The sequence below is a fragment of the Malaya genurostris genome, chromosome 3 (genome assembly GCF_030247185.1).
Source record: "Malaya genurostris strain Urasoe2022 chromosome 3, Malgen_1.1, whole genome shotgun sequence".
NCBI classification, from domain to species: domain Eukaryota; kingdom Metazoa; phylum Arthropoda; class Insecta; order Diptera; family Culicidae; genus Malaya; species Malaya genurostris.
The window spans coordinates 159786059-159805535 of record NC_080572.1 but is presented as its reverse complement, the minus strand read 5'-3'; the positions used below and the strand labels follow the sequence as shown (position 1 = coordinate 159805535).

The following is a 19477-nucleotide window of genomic DNA, read 5'->3' as shown; positions in this document are numbered from 1 at the left end:
TTTCTAAGATTGTGATTTGTACATTAACCTATTCTGGGTCGAATGTTCAAGGGCCTCTAGGTTAAATCCTCCAAAAGGCTTCAAAACAAGAAATATCTAGTCAATATGAAAAATCGACTGTGTGTGAATCTCTCTATCTCTTTATTTTTGATATTTATAGCAACAAGTTGCTGCGTCCAACAAAATATTTATAAATTCTTCATGAAGTAGCTCTAACACAGTGGCGTACCTAGGAAAATTTGCGCCCTGGGCAAAAGTTGTTTTTGTCGCCCTAATGGTTGATTTCCTCAACTCCATCTCTGGAAAGATCGATTAGGTGAGGTCATTTTCCGCCCCAAAAAAGCGAATGCTCACTCCGGCACCCAACACAACACAACACATACATAAAAAATAACTATACCGTGATTTAACTGGAAAAGTTCCTGCAACAGCTTTGGAGATTAGTTATACTTTACGCGATTACCAAACAAATGAAAATCAATAGATATCATTTTGACTTTTTCTGCGCTCAACATGTTAAAGCTCTGTTTTAATCGGCAATGTTTAAGTTTGGCATCCCTGTCACTTTTAAAAGGTTTCATCGACGTTTACAATAGTTACTTGATAAAATAAGTCTAAGATCTCCTTTAAAAAATATGACAGAAATATATAGCGTCAAGTCATCGCAAAACTTAAATGTATTTCATTTCGAAACGAACAAAAGACAATTCAGAACCATATACAACGACAAAATTCTACATTCACCTCATCTACAATTTACTTATATTGTGAATCAACAAGTTCAAATTTCAACAACAAGCTCCTATCTAAGAATATTGTTCCTTTCACGTGAATTCTCTTACGGTGTGATCATAACGTTTTTGCATCAACAAAAGGCAATGGATTAGTATTACATTCCGGTTTGGAATTTAACCTTTTGTTTCGACCGACTTCTCAGCCGATTCTCAGTATACAGAATAACTTGGTGGATGCTATTGATTCCCTAGAATCTTTGTTGGGTTCCAAAACGATTTCCGTCACCCGTCATTATCCACTACATTCATTTGCTACGATCACCGATGTGATAAGATTCAATTTGCAACAAAAATGCTCTATTTAGTATGTACAACTCATCATGTTGCTTGTTTATTCTCTTTTTGGTTGCGTATGCTAATTGGTTGGTAAATCCTTCGTAGGATTTTTAATACTTCACTTCTAATTAATATAATTTTTTATGGATCACAATTCTTTCACACCGATTATTGAATCATTCACAATAATCTTCGTAAAGTACTTCCCTCGGTCGAAAAAACAAAATTTATTATAAATGAGACACTCAGCTCACGTTAATGCTACTATTCAACTACGTAATTCGTCATGTACGGAAAATGGGATTAATGTTTATTGCGTTGACCTCAGATAATGTGTTTACTGTACGTTACAGTCTTCTGCACCGGACGCATTTTGAATTTGCTGTTTGGTTTTTCTAGATGATCTCCGGATTAGTGATCTGTAACATAAAAGAGAAAATTCAAACATGCATATAAAATATGGTTTGTACTTCACTACAGTTTCAACACCGCATTCCTAGTGTTAATCATGTATGTTACCTTTGCAAGGAGAAATTGAAATAGAGCAATAATTCAGGCTAATTTTTTGTGAAAATCGCGCCGATTAGGAAAGTGCAAAACCTAATGGTAAAACTATTGTCTTTCACGCAGCCTGAGTTCGATTTCTAAGCCCCTCACATAAAGACAACATTACATTGCACAAAAACATTTTCGTTAGAATTTTTCTATTGCACACAATACATTCGTGAAAATTTACCTTTTTCACTAATTGTGTCATATTTTATTTTTTTTTATTTTTGCATTCATTTGTGGTGACTTGTATGAAGAACAAAGTGTCGTTGGAAAATAATACTAAGCATTCGAAGCAAACCAGCAAATTATTTAGAAAAATAATAAAAAAAAAATTTCGTTGCCAATATGTTACAAGGAAAAGAAAACGATGTTGCCAAGATCGTACCCAAATATATATTTTAGAGCCCAAAATTAGAGGAATTTAATTACGACTGCAACATTGAGAAATATTATCAATCTGTTAATTAAATTATGAGATTTCATGTGCTAACATGATCACATTTAGATATAATTTGAAAGTGCGATGAGTTGAATTACGCTTGGTTTCACAAAGCACAACGAGTGATTCTTGCATTTGTATAAGTATTCTAAACACTTTACATTTTGTAAGAATATTTTATGCAAGTTGCATTTTATTACCTGGATCGGGGCTTAGACTTTGAGTCGCTAGTTGAAGCTTCGCTACAACCAGCGGCTAGATAAGATGTTTCCTTCATTTTTTCACAACCAATGGACGGACTACCGATTCTAGATTTTGCTGAAAAATTAAATATATTAGGTTTCAAAACAACTTATCGAGAAATTTTACACAACTGATTGTACCTTTACTACTAGCACTGACATAAGCAGATGATCTCCTTTTCAGACCTGAAGATGAGTCGTTATTTCCGTTGGCTGGTATTATACGAGATAGTGAGACAAATGTTTTGAATATATCGGTAATGTTCACATCATCTTTGGCGGAGCATTCCATAACTTTCACTCTAGAAAGATAAAGGATCCTTTTTTAAAAATTGCTATCAGAAAAAACAATTAGTTTATTAACTATACAAAAACTATCTCCCTTGTCTGTATTGGGATGTAATTTTAAATATCGGACGAATCGCAAAAAAAGTTCATATCTTAGATAACAGAAAACCTGTTTTAATCAACCTAGTGGTGTGATGATGTCTTTCTCATGTGACTTACATTCTCAGCAATATTACTGTTGTGTTCTTGAACAAATTGCTCATTGTTAAGCCTAAAATTCGAAATATCGTTAAGTTAAGCCTTAAATTTGAAGTTAAGCTAAAATTCGAAATATGTTCGTGTCAATATTAGAAGATTTTTCCCAGTTTGTTGCAGCATCGGTTTTTAAAAACGGTTGAGCCGCTGCAGAGAAAAGTGTGAGTGTATTCTGTTGTGGAGTTTTTGGCCACAATTTCAAGAAATCAGATAAACCCGAAGTCGGTCAGCAACTAACATGCTGTGTATAATTTTACAAAATTTTTGAGAAAAGTTCAAAATGAGTTTTGCCCTTGGAATGCGTTTCATAACATCTTCCCCAAGCATGTTTTCGATCAGTGCAGGATTTTAAATGGCATGAAAATGTGTTCAAAATCGTTAAAGAGCATATTTGAAACTCTTTTTTATTCCCTGTTAAACAAGGCACGACAAAACTAAATTTGGACAAAATTTCGACAAAACTTGCCTTGTTAAAAAGCTCTGTATTTTTTTTTTGAATTCTCAACCATTCGAAACGATATACTGATAGACTGATGTTATTAATTATACGGTGAATTATTTATTCACATTTTCGAAGTTATGCGATTTTTTGTGCAGATGCGTTATTCATGCTGATTGTGGTTCCAATTAATGCGGATTACCGAAGATATGAACATTTTTCGCGGCAAACTCTATAGAAAGGTATTAGAATTGCTGGAAAAACCGACTTTCGAACGGAGCCTCGGAGACCCATAGTGTTATATACCATTCGACTCAGTTCGACGAGATCGGAAAATGTCTGTGTGTGTGTATGTGTGTATGTATCTGTGTGTGTATGTGTGTGTGTTCACTTTTCGAAGATATTTGAACGCGTTCAATTTTCTCAGAGATGGCTGAACCGATTTTAACAAACTTGAGCTCGTTTGAAAGCTACTGTCGGACCATTGATCAAGTTCGAAGATCAAATGGCTGTGACTTTTGGTTCCGGAGATATGATTGTATAAGTGACGTAACCGACATAAAGCGTTGTATTTGAACGCGCTCAATTTTCTCAGAGATGGCTGAACCGATTTTAACAAACTTGGGCTCGTTTAAAAGCTACTGTCGAGCCATTGATCAAGTTCGAAGATCAAATGGCTGTGACTTTTGGTTCCAGATATATGATGGTATAAGTGACGTAACCGACAAAAAGCGTTGTATTTGAACGCGCTCAATTTTCTCAGAGATGGCTGAACCGATTTTAACAAACTTCGGCTCGTTTGAAAGCTACTGTCGAGCCATTGATCAAGTTTGAAGATCAAATGATTGTGACTTTTGGTTCCAGATATATGATGGTATAAGTGACGTAACCGACAAAACACGTTGATTTTTACCGCTCTTATATATAAGGGTGCCAAAATTTTGGAATTACCTCTATTTTTGTTAAGCTCTAGTGCTCAAAAGTTTAAACACCTCGAAAAAAGCCTTCATGCTAAATTTGAGCTAAATCGGACATGCGTAAGGGGTGCTGTCCGGTGGTAAAGGTTTGACAATTTTCGATCTTGAAAAAGCACCATAGGGGAGAGTACATGAAATTTCCAAAATCGAAATTTTTTTTTGATGCCAAAACTCTTAAAACTGCATAAAACATCGAAATTCATGCAATTCTAAGCCTTTTGGCATCTCGACGTTTCATGCAATTCTAAGCCTTTTGGCATCAAATTTTTTTTTTCGATTTCGAAAATTTCCCCCCTATGGTGATTTCTCAAGATATATGAAAATTCCACTAAGTGGACTAAGAAGGCTTTTTGCCTTTCTCTATAGAAAGGTATTAGAATTGCTGGAAAAACCGACTTTCGAACGGAGCCTCGGAGACCCATAGTGTTATATACCATTCGACTCAGTTCGTCGAGATCGGAAAATGTCTGTGTGTGTGTGTGTGTATGTGTGTGTGTGTGTATGTATGTGCACTTTTCGAAGATATTTGAACGCGCTCAATTTTCTCAGAGATGGCTGAACCGATTTTAACAAACTTCGGCTCGTTTGAAAGCTACTGTCGGGCCATTGATCAAGTTCGAAGATCAAATGGCTGTGACTTTTGGTTCCGGAGATATGATTGTATAAGTGACGTAACCGACAAAAATCGTGCTATTTGAACGCGCTCAATTTTCTCAGAGATGGCTGAACCGATTTTAACAAACTTGGGCTCGTTTGAAAGCTACTATCGGGCTATTGATCAAGTTCGAAGATCAAATGGTTGTGAGTTTTGGTTCCGGAGATATGATCGTATAAGTGACGTAACCGACAAAAAGCGTTGTATTTGAACGCGCTCAATTTTCTCAGAGATGGCTGAACCGATTTTAACAAACTTGGGCTCGTTTGAAAGCTACTGTCGGGCTGTTGATCAAGTTCGAAGATCAAATGGTTGTGACTTTTGGTTCCAGATATATGATGGTATAAGTGACGTAACCGACAAAACACGTTGATTTTTACCGCTCTTATATATATATAAGGGTGCCAAAATTTTGGGATCAACTCTATTTTCGTAAAGTTCTAGTGCTCAAAAGTTTAAGCACCTCGAAAAAAGTCTTCATGCAAAATTTGACCTAAATCGGACATGCTTAAGGGGTGCTGCCCGGTGGTAAAGGTTTGGCAATTTTCGATCTTGAAAAAGCACCATAGGGGGGAGTACATGAAATTTCCAAAATCGAAAATTTTTTTTGATGCCAAAACTCTTAAAACTGCATAAAACATCGAAATTTAGTGTCATCTCAAAAAAAAATTTTTTTCAAAAAATCTACTTTCTGGGACTTCGAAAATTTTTCATATTTTTTCTAAGTCCCAAAAAGTCGATTTTTTCAAAAAAATTTTTTTTCGAGATGACACTAAATCTCGACGTTTCATGCAATTCTAAGCCTTTTGGCATCAAAAATTTTTTTTCGATTTCGAAAATTTCATGTACTCCCCCCTATGGTGATTTTTCAAGATATATGAAAATTTCACTAAGTGGACTAAGAAGGCTTTTTTTTAGATTAGCATCACTGTTCTCATACAAATAGGCAACGCAAATGTCAAGCACTAGTTTGGAAAAATGATGCTGACTGTGTGACATAAACACTGAAGCATGCTTTTGTGAACTACTCGAATCAATCTGAATCAATTGGTGTCAAAATTAGTATCCAAAATTATTTAATAAAAGTATGAAACATATTTTCATGAGACTGTTATGAAAGAAGAGAAAGGCATTATCACACCACTAGGTGGATTAAGAAGGGTTTTTTATTTTAGATTAGCATCACTGTTCTCATACAAATAGGCAACGCAAATGTTTTAGGTTAGCATCACTGTTCTCATACAAATAGGCAACGCAAATGTCAAGCACTAGTTTGGAAAAACGATGCTGACTGTGTGACATAAACACTAAAGCATGCTTTTGTGAATATATCAACATATTTTCATGAGACTGTTATGAAAGAAAAGAAAGGCATTATCACACCACTAGGTGGATTAAGAAGGGTTTTTTTCTTTTATTATTTCATGTGGTGTGTATAGCCTGCATAAATATGAAGTATCAAAACCTATTATACGGGTGTTCAGGTGTTCGCTTTCGGCTCATCAGTGCTTAAAGCGGTTTAAATTGAACTGTTAAGCAGCAGAGATGGTGGTTCAATTTGAACTGCGTTAAGCGAAGAAATCGAAACTTAATATGTACTTTTTGTAAAATTGATTTTAGAACTGAAAAATAGTGTTTGTTGTAAAATTTCACAAAGAAATTGAAAAAATTAACTAAAAATTGTAAAACATTTGCCAAACTAACCGAAATTTGAAAAAGTTTACATAAACTTTTCAGCATTTTATGTATTGCTTGTGCACTGCTGTTTCGTATTGTGGTGGTGTGAGAAATACCCAGTGGGTTCGGTGGCGTTATATCGTGAGCAAAAATTACATCTAAAAATGACACAAATTTATACATTGGGATTTATAGTTGAATACAATAAAATGGGTATTGTGAGAAATGGTTCATTTTCTAAGTAACTGTCGTTTATAAAGCTAGTAATCTTCAACTCTGTTGAGTTGACTTGTGACACGGTGCGTTGTCTTGATGAAATAATTTTTTTTTCTTTGCCATATGCAGTCGTTTCTTTGCAATTTCAGCCTTCAAACGCTTCAATAATGCTGTATAATATTCACTGTTAATGACATTTCCTTTCTCAATATAGTTGACAAATATTACACCAAGCACATCCTTAAATACCGAGGCCATAACCTTTTCAGTAGATTGTTGTGCTTTGGACGAGAATGCTGTCCACTCAGATGACGATCGTTTTGATTCCAGAATGAAGTGATGAATCCATGTTTCATCCATTGTCATATATCGCTGCAAAAATGATCGAAAAGTGAAGTTCCGTGAGTTAGCTGACATCGTAAAGACATCAAAAGAACGTGTTGGCTTTATGTTGCATGAGCATTTAACTATGAGCAAGCTCTGTTCAAATTGGCAGCTGTGTTTGCTCACTGTTGATCAAAAACGAGCACGTTTTGATGATTGTGAGCAGTGTTGGGCCATGTTTAAACGTAACAAACCAGAGTTTTTGCGTCGATATGTGACAATGGATGAAACATGGATTCATCACTTCACTCCGGAATCAAAACGATCGTTATCTGAGCGAACAGCAACTGGTGAACCTCGTCCAAAGCATCCGAAAGCACAACAATCGGCTGGAAAGGTTATGGCCTCGGTATTTTGGAATGTGCTTGGTGTAATATCTATCGACTATCGTGAGAAAGGAAATAACATTAACAGTGAATATTATATGAATTGAACCTCGAATTGCTCCCACATCCACCGTATTCGCTAGATTTGGCTCTCAGCGACTACTGGCTCTCCGCAGACCTGAAGGCCTATTTTGACGAAAAAGATAAATCGTTCTACAAAAGTGGTATTGAATTGTTAGAGCAGCACTGGAATGATTGCCTTACCCTTGATGGAGATTACGTTGATGAATAAAGTTAATTTTGAATCGATTTCTCTTGGTTAGACTCGTGACTTTTCAGCCCATGTGTTATAAGTATGAATTCTTATTTTTCTCTTCGTTCAACATATTTAAAAAAAATGGTTTGTATTCTCGTTTTCAACTAATTCGCATAAGCTGTGGAAATTTGTATGTTCATGTTTCGAACTTATTGGTAAATAATTTACGAGCGCGCACTTTCATGCGTGCCAAGTGAACACTTTTACGTTAATTTCATCTCATCGGCGGTTAGGGCCTGATTCGTGCGACGATTCGTTCAACTTCAGTGGTTGAAATTTTGCGCCTATTTTTTGGGATTACATTTCACCTTAATCACTCAAAATTATTCGAAATGCCACCATCTTGAAACATTCAGTCTCGAACCTTTAAATAACCATTATCATTTAAAAGCGCATACAGAAGAAGTTATTCCTTTGTTACACGCAGAGACAAATATTGTAAATCTAGATTGGGTTTCACGCAACAATTTATTTTTTTTGAAATAGTGCCAAAAGAAAATTTGGTTCAATATAGCAAATATTGTTAGCTTGAAACAACCAAACAATTTATTTGATTTTTCTCAGTGTTAGTTTGCTTCAATAAATATTTTGATAAGACTAACAATTTCTTTACATTTACGCTCCTGTTAAGTTCTTGATAAACAATTTCATAGTAAATTCAACTTGGAAAATTAGTTCGAAGTGAACTAGCATTAGATCAAGATAATATTTGTAGTGGTTTGAACTTGGAAGTTGAAATAAATGATAAGATATTAACTCAAAATGATGAAATTCTTAATATCATGCATATTGTTTTGTTTTTAAGAGTAAAATGATTTCTTTCAACATAATTTGAAGGGTTGTGGAGGCAAGGGAATTTATTCATTTCAGTAATAGCACGAGGTCCATAAGCCGAGTTGGCGGTTTAATATATATGGCGCTGGTGTTACAAGCCAGCTGTCGTATATTCAAGTGCCGAACTGGAAAGATTTTTAGTGCAGGTAGGATCGTAGTACTAGCCATGCAATGATTCTGTAGGCTAAGAATTGACTGCGAAGTCTGTTGAAACAGAAATTCCAAATTCCACGGAAGGGATCGTTACGAACGACAACCAAACAGCACCAGGGACCGAGAGGGTCGATTGGAGGTGGATTAGAAATGTAAGTTAAGCATAAGACAATAACTGAATTATTAAAATATTGAACAGTTATATTTGCAGTTTAAAACTTACTCATGCTCGAAAAACGAACACGATTTATGCTACAAAGAAGTTCGAAATAAACCATTTGTCATGTCAAACTCCAAGAAAAATTCTCGCTCTTGTCAGCAGAAAACGTGCCCAGGCCTAGGTGTGATCAATCCTAACCTCAATCTAAGATTATGTTCGGATAGTGTGATTAATAAAAACCGGTGCAAATAATTTTCGTCCTAGATCGGAACCAAATGTTGCAGGTTCTAGATTATCTACGACTAGCTCTCGAATTCGGCGAGTTGCTCTTGATCTTCAGCACCTTGAGGGGGAAAGGCGCTTGGAAAATGAATATCTTGCCAAAACGTACGATCTACTACATATTCAGCTCGTGCAGGAAATAGACGGAAACAATGATGTAACTTATCGATCATCTTGTGTCAGAAAGCAGAGAACACAGGACTGGGTTGATAACATGGTAGCCCGACATTAAGTAGCATCACCGAATCTCTTCAGATTTCCGTGGGTACTCAGTCCCGGACCGGCGTTATTCCGAAGAGAGTTCCAGTGTAATCACCGGCTGGTTCGCATATATTTGTTACTAAAGATATCCAATTAACAAACACTCGCAATGATTGGCCGTGCTCGGAACCGATTACATTCATAATGAACAATGTTGTTATCAGTAACGTGTATATGAAAATGCTACGATGACAAGTGCAACAGTGTGTAGCAGAGCTGTAAGTGTTTTAAACGCTACGTCACCGATCAATGAAGTTTCATCGGAATTAGTGAACTTCTCTATTTCAACTACTCGGACACCGGACGACTTGATCGAACAAGCATACCGAGAAGGAGGTGATGTTCCAGTACGGGTCTGAGAGCAGCAGGTAGAGTCTTCTGTAAAGTTCGTTGATAAATCAAAAGTACATGAAAGAGTTCTTAGCATGATATGGAAACCGGAATCGAATGTTTTCGTATTTCAAGGCGTGTGCCAGGAAGAGATACAAGTATATAAATATTTAAGTAACTAAAAATAGTATAAAAAATTCGAATATTGACAAAATATTTCACGAACATGTTTGTAAATAGTAATACTATGTTACAAAACAATAACACTTTGCGAAAAATCGGTTATCTCGTGGAAAGGGGTCATTACTCTAAAACTTGTTTTTTTTTAATTTGAAGGAAAAGCTTTATGAGGGTACATTTAACTCGTTGTTACCGTGCGTTTTACCCGATGGTTTTGTTGAATGTTGAACCGTTGTTTAAGATCATCCTGCCTCTATGTTCAAATACTTATGACTTCGAGTCATTAAAAAGGTATATTTATCATGGTTTTCATGATCGGGAGTTTTGCCCCACACATATTATAAAAGGGCAATTTTTTAGCGTTATTAAACGAGATATTTTATGTATTTTTTAATGCACACTGCCAGTATTTGTTCGTAATTATGAGAAATGATGGTAACCAGGCGCGGCAACTATGGGGGGGGGGGGGGGGGGGGGGCAAAGCACTTTTTGCCCCCCTCAAAAGATTTATTGGAGGGGCCATGCCCCCCCCAATATTTTGGTGACAGGAATAAATATTACAAAATTAGCTAGAAATATCTTATGATATAAACCTATTTTCTGTTATCTCCGTAGTTCGTCTCGGAAAACCTTCATATTTATTAACTATGTAACTAAAATTTTTAAACTAACATACTACAATGTGAAATGTGCTATATTTTACCACTTTTGAATATTGGTCATTACTGGAGTAGTAGAGAAAATGTTTGTGATTTTTACTTGGTTGCTTTTTATTTGCTCTAGCCTCTCCGGTTCCTCTGTAAAAATGCTTTATATATTGCAAAGTTCAATGATCTGTAATTTTTTGTGCCCCCCCAATATTTCATGGAACTTGCCGCCTCTGATGGTAACTGAGGATGCATGGAACTTTCACGTTTTATTTTCTTTAATTAAGGTTTGTAAACCTTTCCTTAGTGGGTCTCTTATACCCCATCTTCCCACGTTGTCGTCGACGATAAACACTAGCGCACCAATCAATGGCGTTGCGGGAGTTCGTGGAGATAGTGGGTCATCCACAGGTTTCACAATTTTTGCTTAAAATGTTGAATGAAACTGAACAGGATGAATCTGCAGATTTAACGACTCTGAAACCCTGAAGTCTTTCTAAAAATACCAATAGCATAGCCTTAAATTACAGTCAACCAAAAATCAGAAATCGATACACTGAAGAATAAAAAAACACGTGTTTTCACAGAGAAAATATGGCTCAATTATAAAAATTGATTTCACAGTATACTATCAATAAAAAACCTATTTTAATCCCGCTAGTGCTGTAATGAAGCTTTTCTCATATTCCTTGAAAGAAAAGTTTTGGGTATCAACTTACAACGTCGCTACAACAAAGAGTTATATGTTTTATTCGAAAGATTACTTTCATTGTTACATCGTCTAGTACAGAAACACTTTCTTTAAAATAAAATTTCCACACATATTCACTGTAATTCCGGAATTGAAAGCCAGATCTTGATCAAGTTCAATAGTAATAGTTCGTGAGCATCATTTCAAACTAAATTTATAGAAATTCGTTAAGACACATCTGAGAGAAATGAGTGCATTTTTTTGCCACTTGATCACCCATGGACCTCCGGATAGTATTTTAGCAGATATTAGTTGAATCGAATACCGAAGTACCGATTCTTATAGAGAACAAATCGTATTCCGATATTATCATTTCATCGAGCAACCCCACCTCAATGCAATGTTTGAATCGAATGGATTTAATCATTTCAGAAATCTTATCAATAATACAGATTGCGCAAACAATCGTATCTTAACCTTCAGTCTACAAAAGCAGCTAATCATAATCTATAAATATAGTAAGACATATCGCACATCGGAATATCATTCATAGTACCATCAACCTAGTTTTAGAAACAATAATATGAATAGTAAGATTATTCATAACTGAAAAAGTAGTCTTACTCATGCAAATATTCTGTGCTGTCTTAAATGTTGAATTCTTTAGAGATTAGATAATAAATAAGATTAAAGCGGTATAAAATACACTTCGGCAACACGTCGGCGAACTAAACTGTAACCTGTAAACAAAATACAAACCAATTCGCGCCTATTTGATACCGTTTTGTCGGGAAGGCGTGTGATAGGAACTTGTGAGCAATTTGAATCAAGATTTATGCAAATCAATTTAACCGTTGCTGAGAAATCGGAGTTTGCTCCGTTTTTATAGTATTTCTTCACTATTATCGGTACTTACGGTACCAAAAACCGGGGACTAGCAATCCGAAAGAGGGTTTTTATTTTTTCACTTATAGCGGTTTTAAAGCGGAACCGGAAATCGGATCCGGATCGACTCTGGGACTTTTTAAAGAATTTTAATAACTTTTATTCGCTTCTTAGTTTATGAAAATCGGTTAAAACATGCAATTCAGGAACTTTGTATGGGACCATAAGACCCTTCATTCTTTTATCTAAGTTTGTGAAAACTGGGTCAGCCATCTATAAGAACCCTGTAATTCTAGAACCAGACATCGGATCGGGTTCAAATTTATTAGCAGTCTATGGGATCATAACACCTTTCATTTCAATCTAAGTTTGTGAATATCGGTTCAGCCATCTCTAAGAAAGTTAAGTGGCATTATTTGTCACATACACACATCCATGCACACACAGACATTTTGTGATCTCAATGAACTGAGTCGAATGGTATATGACACTCGACCCTAGGTCCACAGGTCCAAATAAAATGGTTTTGATGATTTACTTGGCTGTTACAAACCATTCTCCTAATTTCAAATGAAAATTCTATTCTCGAGGAATTTCAACTGAAAACTCTATGCTAGAGAAATCAGTATAAGATAGATAGGTTTCTATTCTATAGATCATTGCTGCAACTATCGACACTAGCAAAACTAATTATGAATCCACCCAACTAGGCTTTTTTCTACAATGTGAAATAATTTTCCATTCGTCAACTGTTTTCTGCAAGACTCAAACGATATCGACCTTCATTGCTACCACTCCTGTACATGTCTATTCAATTACAAAACCAATTGTGCAAACACCCGTAAAAATATCATCCCTCTTCTACTTTTCCAACGATGTGTATATGCATGAATCGTATGAGAGCTACAGTATGCATCGGAACTGTATATGCATTTGACACCAATAAATTTCAATTGTAATTACATCAGATTGTGATTAACTTTGAAGGAAAAGGCTTACTTTGAATTTTTCGGAATGCTTTGCAATGATTTAAAAAGTTTTGCAATTTTTTACACCTTCATCAAAAATAATTCGGGCGTAAGTCATGACAACATGGTTATTACCATTGGGACATTATATTTCCGCAATTATGTAATTATTGTAAAGAAAATTTTAAGCCTACTTGTAATGTGGAATAGTACAGATGACTTTATAAACTAACTCACTATGTAATACCAACATCGAATCGATTCATAAGAAAATTGATTAATTTTTAACTTGTACTCAAAACTGTTCTGATTAAAGCATTATGATAGTTGCCTTCCAACCAAACGACTTTCGTTATACTGGTCCCAGGAATCGCGGCTGCTCGTTGACCATCAGTGTAAAGTTCCCTTTCTGAGCAGCCTAGATAGCCGTGTAGTGTCGGTAGCGGTTTCTCAAGTGCCTTAGAATAACGCTACGGTCAATTTGTCCCGGTGGTAAAAATCCACCAAACAGGTAGGCCGTATGGCATCCGACGGAATTATTTTCAACCAAGAATTGATCCACTGGTTTCCTGTTCCATGTCGTAAAAGGTCCAAAAAAGGAACTCCCAAGTCAAGGTGTATTCCCGTGTCAATGACTAAATGCCTGCAGGAGCTTAAATAATGCAGTTTTGAACGGAATATCATGAGCCTTGCCCTTACTGTGTTAAGCGAAGCTCTGACACAATTGACGATTTCACTCTTCGCAACTCGTGAAAATTAAATGATTAAAACATTTCAAAAAAATCCTCCCATTGTTCGCTATAGGCGATTATAAGCTAATATATTTGGTTTCTTCTAGTTGTTGTACGATAAGTGCTGGAGATGGAGTGTTTGATACATTAATTGATAATGGTTAGAGTAGCACAAATCAATTTCCAAAATAAACGTACAGCAACTATGAATCTATCCAGACTTCTACATTAAGGTAAAGCTTATATAGCATTCGTTCAAGAACCATTTTTCCAAAAGGGAAACTTCTACGTTGGAAAGTTATTAAACCCAATCTTCGTTGCTTCAACAAGAACGATGACTTCAAGAAGGTTATATCATACTGCTGCAAAAGTTATTTACCGCTTATAATCGGCAGTGACATCAATGCTCACCTTATCATTTGGGGCAGCACAGATATAAATTCGAGAGGCATTAGTGGAATTAGTGAACAATACAAACCTGCACATAGTCAATGCAGGAAATCGTTCAACTTTTGCGAGATTTGGAAGAGAGGAGGTTTTGGACGTAACTCTCTGCTCTGATATAATTTCGCATGAGTTGGTAAATTGACTCGTCTTCGACCAATTCGAACCTTCGTTATCTGATCATAAGTACATTTTTTTGATCATTTTATCGTTACAGTTGATATTTTTACATATCGTAATCCCGAATCTCCAAATTGGAGGGCTCTACGAAGAGGGCTTGGCGACTAGATTTTACGGGTCCCAACTCACTCGTAGATGCAGCATATGAAGAGGCTTGTCTACTTCGGATTGTGCGAGCTACTAGAGGAACTCTTTGGTGGAATGCTAAATTTGCTAGACTAAGAAAACCACGCAGAAGAGCTTGGAATCATTGACGCAGAGATGGATCAGAGACATTCGTGTTGGTTCTAAGGGCTTACAAAATGCTCTTCGATCGTCTGAGCGAAGTGATTTGAAAAGCCTTTGCACAAATGCCTCTAGTCTCAACGAGGTTAGCAGATTAAATAAGTTACTTTCGACATCGAAGGATTTTCATGTCGGTTTCTTAAGAACTTCAGATGGTGAGTACATGTCTGATGAAGGTGATGTACTTCACTGAGCAATTCCAGAAATGCTTAGCAGATCATCAGACTCGACCTTCTCCGATTTGGATGAAACTTTGCGCATGGCGTCAATATGGCAAACTATAAGTTTTGAACCGATGGAGAGGTCAATCCGACTCACGACTGATTTTTAAAAAGGGCGTATGTATTTTGGCATTTTTGCTCAAAAATTGCCTTTTGAAATCGTTGTAACTCAGAAACCGTTAATTGTACAAAAATGGTGTTCAGGAAGAAGTTGTAGGGAATCGATTGGGCACTCTAAAAAATATATACACTGAAAAAAAATGGCGTATCTTGGAAATTGGCACTCAGACAAAAGGATTTTTTATCAGATTTGAGCCTAAAAATGTCAAAATGTCTAGTGCATTTTTCTTAGCAACATTGTGATATTCTGGTCAGAGCTAATACTGAACATTGCAAACTAAATTATTAAATGGCTGCTATTCAGCGGCCCGAGTTGGCGGTTCAATGCATAGAACGCTTGTCTTACAAGCCAGTTGTCGTATGTTCGAACCCCGATCTGGAAGGATTCTTATACCGTTTTCGTTTTTGCACCTATACTCATGAAACCCGTTCAAAAAATACCCAAATTGTGATTTTTTTTTATTCAATTATATAATATTTTAAGGCACACTGCTTAAGCTCTAAGATGCCAAGGGCTTTTTCTAATTTTAATTAACAAATAACTTAAAACTAGGATACTGTTTTTAGATAATGTAATAACTTTGGCAGATCCAGCCTTCAGCTGGCGATCGGCACCGGCCGGCGTATTGAATGTAACACGTTGGTAAGTATCTATGTTGGCCGCTTTTTTCTGTCCGTGTGGGTTCGCGGGGAACAACCCCAGGCCACGAATACCAGGTGGGCGACCCGTATTCCCTTCATAGACTACAGCGGCCGTCCGTGGGCAATGATGATGATGTTACGGAAGAAAATGAAAAAAAAAATATAGAGAAGTAAATATTACGGAGAACAGAGTAAAAGGGGGATATGGGAACAAAATGACTAAGAACGACGAAGATCTAATTAGTTGACATCGAGATGGTGAAAAACGCGGGAGGGGTAAGCAGAAAATTCAGTGACAGCAGAAAGTGGACAGACGAGGGATTTGGAGATTCGGGCGGATGTTAGTGTCGAACCTGTGGGTGAAGTTTATTCTTAGCATCAGTCGAGGAGCAAGGGTGACTTTTAGAGCAAGATACAATAGATTACACTTTTATATTAACGTGTTTAAGGAATTTATATATGAGCAACATATATGAAATATCCCGACTCGCCAACACATCTCGAACCGGAACATCAGGTGGTCTACCTCGGGCCCTGAGGGAGTCCTTTAAAACAGACCTGGCGTCACAATACTCCACACATGACCATACGACATGCTCGATGTCCTGATAACCGTTGCCACAGGCGCAGAGACCGCTCTCCATGACCCCAATACGCCGAAGATGTGCGTTGAATGTGTAGTGATTAGACATGAGCCGAGACATAGCCCGAATGAAATCGCGACTCACGTTCATCCTCCTGAACCAAGGTTTCGTCGATACCCTAGGGATAATGGAGTGTAGCCATCGTCCCAGTTCGTCATTACTCCATGAAGTTTGCCAACTTTCAAGTGCTCTTCGACGAGAAATACTGAAAAATTCATTAAAGCAGATTGGTCTTTCATAAATATCACATTCTAATGCGCCCACCTTAGCTAACGAGTCTGCCTTTTCATTTCCCGGAATAGAACAATGCGAAGGGACCCAGACTAACGATATTAAATAAGACCGTTCAGATAAAGTTCGCAAGTGTTCCCCAGGAAATATGGGGGATACTTTCCTGGCTTCATTGCCCGGAGAGCTTCTATTGAACTTAGACTGTCCGTGACAATGAAGTAATGGTCTTTGGGCAAGGTTTCAATGATCTCGAGGGTGTACTGAATAGCAGCTAATTCTGCGACGTAAACTGAAGCCGGATCACTGAGTTTGTAAGAAGCGGTGATGTTTTGATTGAAGATCCCGAAGCCTGTGGACTCGTTGATGTTTGATCCGTCAGTGTAAAACATCTTTTCACAGTTGACTGTTCTAAATTTATTATAAAAAATATTTGAGGCCACTTGAGGGCGCACGTGATTCGGAATTCCACGAATCTCTTCTCTCACGGATGTGTCGAAAAACACAGTAGAATCAGAAGTATCCAAGAAATGAGCACGGTTGGAAGCAAACGAAGAAGGACTAATATTCTGAGCCATGTAATCAAAATACAAGGACATAAAACGGGTTTGAGAATCAAGCTCGACAAGCCTTTCGAAGTTTTCAATCACCATCGGATTTAGGATGTCGCATCAGATTAGCAATCGATATGAGAGATCCCAGAATCGATTTTTCAACGATAAGACGCCCGCAAGCACTTTGAGACTCATCGTATGAGTCGACTACATGCAACCTAAGGCAATACGCAAACAACGATACTGAATTCTTTCCAGTTTAATGGTATGGGTGTTCGCCGCGGATCGGAAGCAGAAGCATCCATATTCCGTTACGGACAATATCGTTGTTTGGTACAGCCTGATCAGGTCTCCTGGGTGGGCACCCCACTAAGTTCCGGTTATTGTACGAAGAAAGTTGATTCTCTGCTGGCATTTTCATTTCAGATACCTAACATGGCATCCCCAGGTGCCTTTAGAGTCGAACCAGACCCCGAGATATTTGAATGTGAAGACCTGAGCTATGGTTTCACCCCTTAGTTGAAGCTGTAGTTGTGCTGGTTCTCGCTTCCTTGAAAATACAACCAGTTCAGTTTTCTCTGTAGAGAAGTGGATACCAAGTTGAAGAGCCCACGTGGACAAGTTGTGGAGTGTATCTTGTAATGGTCCTTGCAGATCGGCAGTTTTGGATCCTATAACGGACACAACGCTGTCGTAGGCAAGTTGTCTTAGCGTGCAAGATGTGTTGATATATTCATCGATATCTTTTACGTAAAAATTGTATAAAAGGGGGCTTAAGCATGAGCCCTGAGGAAGACCCATGTAGCTAAATCGTATTGTCGACAAATCACCATGTGCGAAATACATGTGTTTCTCGGACAATAGATTATATAAAAAGACCATGCTGGTGCAGCTTCTTAGATAGGATATTTATAGAAACTGAATCAAAAGCCCCCTTGATGTCTAGAAATACTGATGCCATTTGTTCTTTACGAGCAAATGCCATTTGAATTTCTGTTGAGAGCAACGCAAGACAATCGTTCGTTCCTTTACCCCTGCGGAAACCAAATTGTGTATCTGAAAGCAAGTCATTAGTTTCGACCCAATTGTCTAGACGGCAGAGAAACCCAAATTGTGATGATTTATATTGAATATCGATGAACCGGAAATCGCCATCATGGATTTTGAAATGGCTACAAACATCGTTTTCCGACATCTACTCATCGAACCAATTTAAAAAATACCCAAATTGTGACGAATATCGATTAATCTTGGATATTAACGTGACTTAGAGCATCCTTTTCGGGGTTATACAGATCATTTTTGTTCCTAAAATATCCATTACTTTATATCCAACAATGCCCATAACATAAACATTTTTAAATTACAAACTCTATATAACGTCTACTTATTTTACGAAATAAAATCCAAATCACAATCAGGTTTGAGTATATTATAACACGGTTTTGGAGCTTCTGCTTAGTTTTCTAGAACTGATAAAAATTTCAAAAATCATTTCACTGATCAAAAGTGGGGTCATTTCGTTTTAAAAATTAAAAGATCTTGGAAATTGATCACAGAGGATATAAACGAAAACAAACTGACACTTGCCATGCCCATTTAGAAAAATTACAGAGTTGTTTACAAGAGACGACCGACATTAAAAATGCAGTAATTCAAACATTTACGAAATCATATTAATGGTAAAGGTAATACAAGGAATAATACCCTCCACATAATATTTCCATTGAATTGTAAAACAAGTTTAAATGTTTTTTGTTTTCTTAGCGCGTGTGTTATCATTATGAACTATTTCTATTATTTCCTCTACTTTCGTGGTGTAACATTTGTTTAATTAAATTTGTACCAGGGCTTTTTTGTGGGGGCACGCGAGGGCACGCAGTGCCCCCAAAGAAAATCTCAAAAATATCATCGTGACTCATCTGCGCGTTTTCAGGCTGATCATACTTATTAATCCGTGAATGACTTTAATCATCAACTAACCAGACCAACAAATCGGAATAATGTTGATAACACTCTTGAAGTTTCATCATGCATATGGAACTTGGAATTTTTAACACACATCATCCTACAACTCACAAAACTAGAATTTTGAAGAGATTCAAGATCGGATTGGAGCATTTCGTTACTTTTCTAAGTCGTTGCTTATTTAACTGTTTTAAAATTCACATTGTGATTCAGGAAGTATGCTTTTGTGAACT

The 19477-nt window shown here is 36.9% G+C and overlaps 1 protein-coding gene across 4 annotated transcripts in view; it reads right to left on the bottom strand.

Annotated features, from left to right (window-relative positions):
• Positions 1–1094: 1094 nt before the first annotated feature.
• Positions 1095–19477, bottom strand: part of LOC131434834 (GTP-binding protein Di-Ras1) — an 86862-nt gene continuing 68479 nt past the window's right edge. For all 4 annotated transcript variants that reach the window (XM_058602023.1, XM_058602021.1, XM_058602022.1 and 1 more), the window contains exons 5-7: positions 2445–2605; positions 2262–2379; positions 1095–1489 (exon numbers count right to left, since the gene is read on the bottom strand). In XM_058602023.1, the coding sequence (XP_058458006.1) occupies positions 1408–1489; positions 2262–2379; positions 2445–2605 (361 nt within the window). In that variant the 3' untranslated portion in view covers positions 1095–1407. The remainder of the gene's footprint in view (positions 1490–2261; positions 2380–2444; positions 2606–19477) is intronic.